The following is a 10,697-nucleotide window of genomic DNA, read 5'->3' as shown; positions in this document are numbered from 1 at the left end:
TTCAAATCAGCAGGCAGAGAAGAGCAGTCACAACAGTGGTGACAGGGCCCCAGCAAAGTCAGTGAAAGCATTGCCTGCAGGAGTGCAAGCTGGCCACATGGATTTACAGAAGACAATAACGGAAGAGATCTTGGAGGTCTTCTAGTCCAACCCTCTATAGAAACAAGGGGCCCTATAACATTCCTGACAAATGGTTGTCCAATCTCTTCTTGAAAACCTCCAGTGATGGAGCACTCCCATTAAACTTCTGGAAGCAAGCTATTCCATTGATTAATTTGTTCTGACTTTCAGGAAATTTCTCCTTAGTTCTAGGTTGCTTCTCTGCTTGTTAGTTTCTATCCATTGCTTCTTGTCCTGCCTTCTGGTGCTTTGGAAAATAGGTTTACCCCCTCTTCTTTGTGGCAGCCCCTCAAATAATGGAACACTGTCTCAAGGATGAAACTTTGACAGCTATGTTCCTCTGCATTTCAACTTGCCTTTAGAGTAAGGGGGGAGGGAGTCTTACTTTCCAGTGGATTAGATGGGAAAATGAAATTTGTACAATTCCGCTGAAGACTGTGAGAACCTGAAACCTTTTCAAGGACACCAGAACAGGTGTGGATTTGAAGCAGACAGTTCCCATAACAAACACAACTTGTTTATACGGACTACGTAAGACATTGGGGGTTTGGCTGGGAAAATTATTGTTTAAGTCTATGAATTGGTGTTAGAACCTCAGAGTTAGTTTTGTTTCAGCAAAATCAATCAACTTAATAAACAGTAAGATTTTTGGAAACAGAATGAAGCTGGAGCTTTATTTGGATTCTCGAGCTGGCTGTTGACACACTGCTATCATGTCACCCCTAGTCCTTATTTTCATTAAACTAGACATACCCAATTCCTGCAACTGTTCTTCATATGTTTTAACCTCCAGTCCCCTAATCATCTTTGTTGCTCTTCTCTGCACTCTTTCTAGAATCTCAACGTCTTTTTTGTACCGTGGCAACCAAAACTGGATGCAGTATTCCAAGTGTGGTCTTACCAAGGCATTGTAAACCCTTATTAACACTTCACATGATATTGATTCTATCCCTCTATTAAGGCAGCCTAGAATTGTGTTGGCTTGGTTGGCGGCTGCAGCACACTGCTGGCTCATATTTAAATGATTGTCCACCAGGACAATCCCTCTCACAGTTAGTACTATTGAGCCAAGTACCACTAAATGTTAGCTTTCAAGTGCCACTAAATCATTTGCAGGATTTGGTGGAAAGACTAACATGGCCATCCCTGTGTTAAGTATTTGGGGAGACTCTTCTGGAAGCTTCCCGTCGGTGTGCACCCTTTGATGCAAAGTCAGGTTTGTGCTCTGGCTGAAGCTTTTCCCACACTCGGAGCAGGTGTAGGGTTTCTCCCCGGTGTGGGTTCTCTTATGTCTAATAAGGCTGGACTGATCCCGAAAGCTCTTCCCACAGTCCTTGCAGCCGTACGGCTTCTCCCCCGTGTGCATCCGCTGATGCGCATTGAGGCTGCCCCTATGACTGAAACTCTTCCCACACTCGTAACATTTGTATGGCCTCTCCCCCGTGTGAACCCTTTGGTGCTGAATGAGACTCGGTTTGTCAGAAAAAGTCTTGTTGCAATCGGCGCACTGATGCGGCTTCTCTCCTTTGTGGATCTTCTGATGCCTCACGAAGTTGGTGCTCTTGTTGAAACTTTTCCCGCATTCCGAGCACTGGTACGGCTTCTCCCCTGTGTGGATAATTTGATGGGAGGCGAGGTGGGCGCTCTGAACGAAGCTCTTCCCACACTCTAAACACGTATACGGCTTTTCTCCGGTGTGGATGATCTGGTGGGACATCAGATGGGCGCTGCGACTGAAGGACTTCCCGCATTCCAAGCATTTATACAACTTCTCCACTTTAGGGATTCTCGGCGGTGTCAGCAGGTTGGATGGACCATGAAAGCTTTTGCTGAAATCGGAGGGTTGATGTTGTCCATCAGCATGGACAGCCTGATACGATGGAGGAATAAAGGAACTAGAAACTTCTCTTGGTTTTCCAGAAATGCATATGAACTCTCTTCTTTATAAAGTATTTCCCTGTCTCTGGTGTTCTTCCCCAAAATACTTTTCTGGGATTCAATCTCGGCAGATATTTCCCAGGGATCACTGAGACATCCATTTCTTTCCTCTCCTTCCTGGTTTTTTTTTTTTTTTTTTTTGCTGCAGTGAGATTTGATGGAACTCTCCAACGGAACAAGGAAGGGGTTTATCGATCCATTCTTCTTGTTGGCTTCCTTCTTGGTGTGAGGGTTGAATTCGGTTCCAGACTTTCTCTTCAAAGGGTTCCTGCTCAGTTTCTTCAGAGAAATTCCCACATAGTTGCCCCTCTGTTACACTTTTCCATTCAGATCCTGTTGGAATTAAGATTGGGAGATGGTTAGAGCTCACACCAAACTATTTAGAAGTAGACTCTCTGAGAATATTTGGGGTTCCCCATTAAATAACAATAATGAGGGAAAAAAGTTCTGGATAATGGATGTCCATGGAGGTTTTCAGTCATCCAGGTCACGGTTGTCCCAAAGGTGCTTTTTCAAGAGGCAACTGGACTTTGTTGTGAAAGTCCAGCTGCCTCTTGAAAAATCACCTTTGGGGCTTCTGGAAGGTGGGCGTGGCAAAACCAGGAGACAGCAGACGACAAGAGAAAGAACTGGATTAGATGGAGAAATGAAATTTCTACAATTCCGCTAAAGACTGTGAGAACATGAAACCTTTTCTTTTTTTTATTGAAAAGTTTTATAAAAATTACAGTATACACCCCAAAGCCCACCCACCCGAACCCCCCCTCTCCCTCCCCCACTTCCCAGAGCTGAGTACAGGGTTGGAGGGATGGGATTTACTTTTTGGATGGCATGCCTATTTAATTTATAATAAAAAGGTTGATAGGGTCTTTAGATCTCATATCTTAAGAATTTCTTTACTTTGGGTTTGGAAGAAATACTATAGAAGTGATTCAAGAATTCCATTATGGGCTATTCCATGGCATGCAATAGAAGGAATAAGGAGAGGAGTTAAGATGGATATTACTTCTTATACACAATTACTTAAGTGGGATGGTAAAAATTGGCAATTAAAATCTATGGATGAATTAGTACAAGAAAATATTATTTATTCATGGTTTCAGTATAGACAATTATTGGAAAGGTGGAAGATAGATTATAAGGTGGGCTTGCTTAGAGAGGATGAGACTTTGTTAAAACAAATTAGAGATCAAAGTCAAACCCATATTAAAAGAATTGATGGTGTCTTGGTGGAACTGGACTCAGAAGCAGAGCTAGTTAAAGATTGTATGGTTAAGTGGGCACAAAATTTTGATGAACCAATTTTATTAGATACTTGGGAGATTATTTGGGTGAGGAATGTTAAATTCACGCAAGCCCAAAACTTACGGGAAAACTTTTATAAAATGTTTTATAGATGGCACCTTGATCCACAAAAAATGTCTCGTATGTATCCAAACCTGCAGCCTAAATGTTGGAGATGTGGTTGCTTATCATATTTGGTGGTCATGTAAAAGTATTAAAGCTTTTTGGATTAAGATATGGTGGAATATTCAAAGAATTTTTAAAAGAAGGATAAAATTTACTCCACAATTGTTTTTGTTGGGTATTGTTTCTGATTGTGATGATAAAGAGATTATTTTAATGTTAAATTTAATTACTGCGGCTAGGTTGTTAATAGGGCAATATTGGAAGAAGGAATTTTTGCCTACTTTGCAAGAATGGTTTTTTAAAGTTTCCTACTTAGCGGAAATGGCAAAAATTTCGGCTTTCTTGAAAGATCAATCGCAAGAGAAGTATCTTTCGGTGTGGAAAAGATGGATAAATTTTATACAATATAAGTATGATATAAGAAAATATTATCTAGCTTTTGAATAATTTATATAAGTTTAAGATATTATTTAGAAGTGTAATTGTTATTATTCTTTAATTTTTTATTTTTTTTAATTTCTTTTTATTTTCTTTTTTGTTTTTCCTCTTTTTGTTTCTTATATATAATGGAGTTAAAGTATTTTACAATTTGTTTATTGTGTGTAATTATATTTGCTTAAGGTTTATTTGGGTTTAAAACTTTTTTTCTTTTAAGATCTAGTTAAGCCTGTATTCAGCTCTGGGAAGAACGGGGGAGGGTTTTGGGGTGGGTTGGGAGGGATTGGGGAAGGGGGTTTTATTGTAAAATTAAAAAAAAAATTAATAAAAAATAGTAATAATAATTACTTACCAAACACGACGAGTTGTGTTTCTACCAAACAGTTCTACTTTGGTTTCATCTGACCATATGACATTCTCCCAATCCTCTTCTGGATCATCCAAATGCTCTCTAGCAAATTTCAGATGGGCCCGGACATGTACTGGCTTAAGCAGGGGAACACATCTGGCACTGCAGGATCTGAGTCCCTAGCGGCGTAGTGTGTTACTGATGGTTGTCTTTGTTACGTTGGTCGCAGCTCTCTTGCAGGTCATTCACTAGGCCCCCCCGTGTGGTTCTGGGATTTTTGCTCACCGTTCTTGTGATCATGTTGACCCCACGGGGTGAGATCTTGTGTGAAGCCCCATATCGAGGGAGATTATCAGTGGTCTTGTATGTCTTCCATTTTCTAATTATTGCTCCCACAGTTGATTTCTTCACACCAAGCTGCTTGCCTATTGCAGATTCAGTCTTCCCAGCCTGATGCAGGTCTACAATTTTGTTTCTGGTGTCCTTCGACAGCTCTTTAGTCTTCACCATAGTGGAGTTTGGAGTGTGACTGTTTGAGGTTGTGGACAGGTGTCTTTTATACTGATAACAAGTTCAAACAGGTGCCATTAATACAGGTAATGAGTGGAGGACAGAGGAGCCTCTTAAAGAAGAAGTTACAGGTCTGTGAGAGCCAGAAATCTTGCTTGTTTGTAGGTGACCACATACTTATTTTCCACCATAATTTGCAAATAAATTCTTTCCAAATCAGACAATGTGATTGTCTGGATTTGTTTTCTCATTTTGTCTCTCATAGTTGAGGTCTACCTATGATGACAATTACAGGCCTCTCTCATCTTTTTAAGTGGGAGAACTTGCACAATTGGTGGCTGACTAAATACCTTTTTGCCCCACTATAGAAACAGGAACTCTGATGAAATTACATTTAATTAATTAAATTAGTAATGAGATCCCTGAGGCTGATGCTGCGAAACTAAATACTGGATATCTGGCACAATTTTTGTAAAGAACAAACGAAGGTTTCCTCTTTCGGAAATATTCAGGCGGTTTCTTTCTTTGGTCATAATATGATTAACAGCACTAAAGCCTGATTCCACAAGATAGGAGGCAGGGGAAAGGTATCAATAAACTGAATATCATTTTCCACATATTTGGATATAAGGCAGGCATTTTTTTACTTTGCCATAGGTTTTCATATCCACCACTATCGAATTTATGTTTACTTTCTTCATCATATCTAATTTCTAACAGTTCTTCTTGGCAAGTTATATCAGCCTCTTCAATATTTGCGGTAAAAGGATTTTTCATCCAGTCATACACCTTCAATTTCAAAATATCTTCAAATCGTTTTTCCATGTCCAATTTAAGTTCGTTGAGGTGGCTACTGACTCTGTCAATATCCTCTGGAGTTACATCATCTTTTATAGATGATAATTCAGGAAACTGATGAAATTTTCTCTTCAATAGATTATAACGAAGTAGTTCAAGTTTGTCAATAAATAATGACACAATACTTTGGCAACCTATAAGAGTCTTATTAGCTCCTTGAAGCTGCAAATTGACATCATGAAACCTCTTGAAAATATCTGCCAAATAAAAGGCATCATTCTTTACTGTTTTTAACTGTTGACACAGATTGGTCTCATTATTACTTTCCAAAAATTGTATGACACTATCATATAATGCTAAAGATGTACCCTTTGACAGCCACCGAACTTCTGTGTGCAAAAGTAACGTAATAAAATCTTCATTATTGTCCTGGCAAAGTTGTCGAAACATTCTATCATTTTTTGGTTTGGATTTGATCTTGTTTATGGCTCGAATTATTATAGTTAATGATGAATGGAGAGTTGTACTTAGATGTTTTCCTACAAGATGTTGTCTGTGCACCACACAATGAATACATAAAACATTTGGCACTTCTTCCTTCAAATAAGCAACAAATCCACGATAACAACCTACCATTGATGGTGCTCCATCAGTAGCACGTGCAACAATATTATTCAAAGGAATATTATTTTTTGTAAAGTATGATTTCACAGTATTAAATATAGATAATCCTCTTGTATCTGTAATGAGATTTATTGCGAATAGCATTTCTTCTTGTTATGTATTGTTTTCATCAAAATAACATACATATGTCATCAATTAAGCATTATTATCTGCAGTGGTAGACTCGTCCAATTGCATAGAAAATGAAATATTTTGGAGAATACTTATCAGGTTTTTTTCAACATTAACTGCCATTTCATCAATTCGTCGCTTTACTGTGCTATCGCTTAGGGGCAACGTTTTTAAATTTTCAGGTATATCCTGATGCATTACTGTTGAAATAAATTCTTTTGTAGAGGGTATTATTACTGTTTCTCCAATATTATAGCTTTTACCACTTTTTGCAATTAATTGTGAAATGCAATAAGCGCAAATTAATCCATCTTCGTTCGCTGCAGAGTGTTTCTTAAATGATGCAACGATTGTTGAACGATTTTGAAATTTTTATATATTTCCTGAAAATATTCAATGGGCTTGTCCTTATCATTTGGATGCTTTGTAGAAAGATGTTCTCGCAATCGACTTGGCTTCATTGCCTCATTGGATAATGTTTTATGACACATAAATACATTGGGTGTTGTTTATTTACAACAGATTCTATGAAACCCATCTTCAGATACACTGGCAAATAGCCACAAGCGTATTTCTTTTTTTGAGACATGGCCTCTACCTTGGTCTTGAGGGAATGCTCAGTGGAGTTTGGTTTGCCCCGATCAGTGCCTGTCACAGTAGGATGAAGAGAGAGCCTGGTTCTTGTCAGAGATGCCTGAAACCTCTATGACTGAGGGCTCTGTGTGGCTCTCAAAATGGCAGCCGCGCCAAAATTAGCAGCCGCTTGTATTTTGGCCAGGCCTTCCCAGCCTTGAGGGGCCCTGAGGGGAAGCTTGTTGTTTGTTGTGCCTTTAATTTCCACCCCCCGGAGCCAAAAATGAGGCACTTGCGGTTTTATCTTGTTGCGCAGCCTCTGTTGTGATACGGATCGTCGAGGAAGTCGACTGGAGCCTCGCAACAACGGCGCGCCTCGGCGAGGCTCTCTGGCCTCCGAGAGCTCCGTGCGGGATTCCACAGCTGAGGCTAACACCCCGCGCCTTCTGGAAAGCTCTGTGAGCCGATCGGAGGGCTCGATGGTTCCGAAAATTTAAACGGCTCGATTGAACCCCTACCGCCCACCAGGAAAGCTGGAATGCCCACTAGTGGGAAGTAGGGACCAGGTTGACTACCACTGCCTTAATGCTATGTTTTTTGCTATTTCAGCTAGTTAGTAGTGGAAATATAAATTTCCAAGCCGGGAGTATTCTGAACCATATAGATCTATGTAACCTCATATAGCTCTATGTAACCCTAACTAGAGAGCATGTATCAGTATGTCAGTGGAAGGAGTTTCTAAAGGGCATTGGGAGACTTCCTGGACACAAGTCAGATTGGAATGTCTTTGTCTGAAAGAAGCATGGGCTATCAGATGTCACCCAATGAGCCTGCGCAGTTATAAAGATGGTATGGAAGAGAGCAGCATCCTTTTACTTGTAGGAATCAACAAAAGATGTAATTTCCAGAAGTAACAACACAGCATGAATGCAAGTAATCTTTGTAATCTTTCTGATCAAAATATATTTCTTTTTGTTATGAAACCATTTCTACTGAGTTATCTATCTGACTTGATTTAAAGAAGGCGTTTTTAACTCACAGTCTGAATAGAGTATGTAGTGGGAGGGGGGTGAGCTGAAGCTGCAGCAGCACCAGAGAGGCCCGGGGAGAATCAGCTGGAGCTGCAGTGTTGCTGGGGCTCTGCTGAAGCCCTGGGATCGGCCCGTGTGGCTCCAGCTGATTGGGGCTTCCAACTGCCTCGGGGTGGCTGGCAGCTGCACGCAGTCTTCAGGGGAAGAGTCAGCTGGAGCTGTGAGGCTGCCGTGGCTTGGCAGGGACCCCAGAATCAGCACATGCAGCTCCAGTCAATGAGTGCTGTGTGAAAAAGCCAGCCAGGCAGTGAGTGAACGCATGGGGGAGAGGAGAATATAAAAAGGAGGGGTTTGGGTAGAAAGGAGGAGTGAGAGAGCAGAGAAGGCAATAGGGAGGAGAGATGTCGGTGGGACAAGCCTGAAGGAGAGAAGGGGATGGCATAAGTGAGGCTTCTGTGGAGGAAGCCTGAGGGAGAGAAGGAGTCAGCAACTGGCCCTTTGAGGGCAACCATAATGCTGATGAGGCCCTCAATGAAATTGAGTTTGACACCCTTGCTCTACATGAAACCTTTGGGAGTGGCCCTTTCCCCCCACCATGGGGCAAAGTCTCCTCCTCCTGGTGCCATCCTGTTGTCCCTCTTAAAAACAACTTTAGGGAATTCCAGGAGAGAAAGGCTGCTTGGCTTAAAGGAAACTCTTCTGCAAAGTCAAGTGCAGGTAGTCCTCAAGCTACAACAGTTCATTCAGTGACTGTTTGAAGTTATAACGTCATCCCCGCAGTCATGTGATCAAAATTTGGATGCTGCTGATGATAATGATAATGTTGGAAGGGACCTTGGAGGTCTTCTAGTCCAACTCTCTGCTCAGGCAGCAAACCTATATATGGGGTCCCCAACCCCCGGTCTGTGGACCGGTACCAGGCTGCAGCATGCCAGCAACTGGGCCACACAAACAAGCAACGGCCCATCCATGGGATGCAGGCAGCACACAAAACCACACACCCTCCAGTCCATGGAAAAACCTCTCTCCATGGAACCAGTCCCTGGTGCCCAAAAGATTGGGGACCTTTGCCTTATACCATTTCAGATAAATGGCTGTCCAGTCTCTTCTTAAAAACTTCCAGTGTTGGAGCATTCACAGCTTCTGGAGGCAGGTTGTTCCACTGATTAATTGTTCTAACTGTCAGGAAGTTTCTCCTTAGTTCCAGGTTGCTTCTCTCCTTGATTAGTTTCCATCCATGGTTTCTTGTCCAGCCTTCTGGTGCTTTGGAGAATAGACTGACTTCCTCTTCTCTCTGGAAACCCCTGAAATATTGGAACACTGCTATCATGTGACACCTAGTCCTTCTCTTCATTAAACTAGACAAGATATTTCTTTGGATGGTTCATATTTATGACAGTTGCAGTGTGCCGGAATCATGTGATTACCTCTTGTGAACTTCTGACAAGCAAAGTCAATGAGGAAACTAGATTCACAACGGTGTTACTAACTTAACAACTGCAGTGATTCATTTAACAAACACAGCAAGAGAGGTTGTAAAATGGGGCAAAATTCACTTAACAACTGTCTAACTGAGCAACAGAAATTTTGGGCTCAATTGCATTTGTAAGTCGAGGACTACCTGGGTTTTCACAGACCCATTCTGGCTTGTCCGATGAGGCAGTTGCTGTTTTGCCTAATTCAGGTTGAGGACGAATCTGGGGCTTGGTTCATCTTTCCTCTCCACATTTTCCTCTTCTTTTTTAAGATATTTAATTTAATAGCAGGAGCAGTGAAGGGTTGGACAATGAATCAGAACACACAGTTATAGCTGATTGGTTGAAGAGGGCTGGCTACTGTATGAGGCAATCTAAGCTTTGATTGGTTACCTTGAGTGAAAAGGGGGAGGTTCTTTGTTTCCCGCCTTTTTTCCTCTGAGTGCCCTCTATAATTTACCTCATAATACGTTGATTTACCTGATATGCTGCTGTTTGCCTGATTATCTTATTTACTATTAATATGTTTATTTATATAAAACTATATGTTTGTGTCAGCATCTCTGCCTCCATTTGGACACCGGCTGTGCAATTCCCTGACTTTTTCCCCTGCAGTCCCTGATCGCAGAGGAGCTGCGGACAGGGACACACAAACACACACACCGTTTCATGAGGGACTGACAATCTTCTGCCCACCAAAGGGGCTTGCTAGTTCGTGCCCTTCCAACACACACACAGACACGGACCCACATACCCCATTCTGTCAACATAGCCATGCCATTTACAACACCTCTGCGCCACCTTCCCCTTTTCTCTCCTTGCCCTTTGCGGTGGGCAGAAATGAATCTGAAATGAAATAGAAATGAAACAGACTGGGATTTGTTGCTTGAGTCTTTACTGAAGCTCAAAAGGTTTACATGAAGTCAGTTGTCACTATTCTAGAAGCTCAGCAACCGGGGACCACCTGCAGCTAAAGCAAAGGGGGAGCAAGGAAAGCGGATACAGGAAGAATCGAGATGGAAGCGTCAACAAGGAGAGGTCCCTTAAGATCTTACTGCATCAGTCTTCTTGGAGAGAAACGCCTCTTCAGAGACAGAGGAGAGGAAGGCACGGTTCAAGGCAAGGTCCTGTTAGGAAACAGAACCTATGCCAATGGGTGAGGGGGAGGCTAGCACAATAGGCCTCCAGAGCTTTTGGGGGCTGATTCCCTTTTTTCGTTCATTTTTTGGTCTGCCTGTGGGAATAATGGTCTCCTGAAAG

General features: G+C 41.8%; 1 protein-coding gene across 1 annotated transcript; it reads right to left on the bottom strand.

Moving 5' to 3' along the window:
• Nucleotides 1-985: 985 nt before the first annotated feature.
• LOC120319916 (gastrula zinc finger protein XlCGF49.1-like) lies at nucleotides 986-2,755 on the bottom strand. The gene has a single exon (XM_039369272.1). The coding sequence runs from the start codon at nucleotides 1,835-1,837 to the stop codon at nucleotides 1,205-1,207; it is 633 nt and encodes a 210-aa protein (XP_039225206.1). The 5' UTR covers nucleotides 1,838-2,755; the 3' UTR covers nucleotides 986-1,204.
• Nucleotides 2,756-10,697: the final 7,942 nt, after the last annotated feature.

Source organism: Crotalus tigris, unplaced genomic scaffold (assembly GCF_016545835.1).
Source record: "Crotalus tigris isolate CLP2741 ecotype Arizona unplaced genomic scaffold, ASM1654583v1 scf7180000020992.475769, whole genome shotgun sequence".
Taxonomy (NCBI): domain Eukaryota; kingdom Metazoa; phylum Chordata; class Lepidosauria; order Squamata; family Viperidae; genus Crotalus; species Crotalus tigris.
This window is presented reverse-complemented; position numbering and strand designations above follow the sequence as displayed.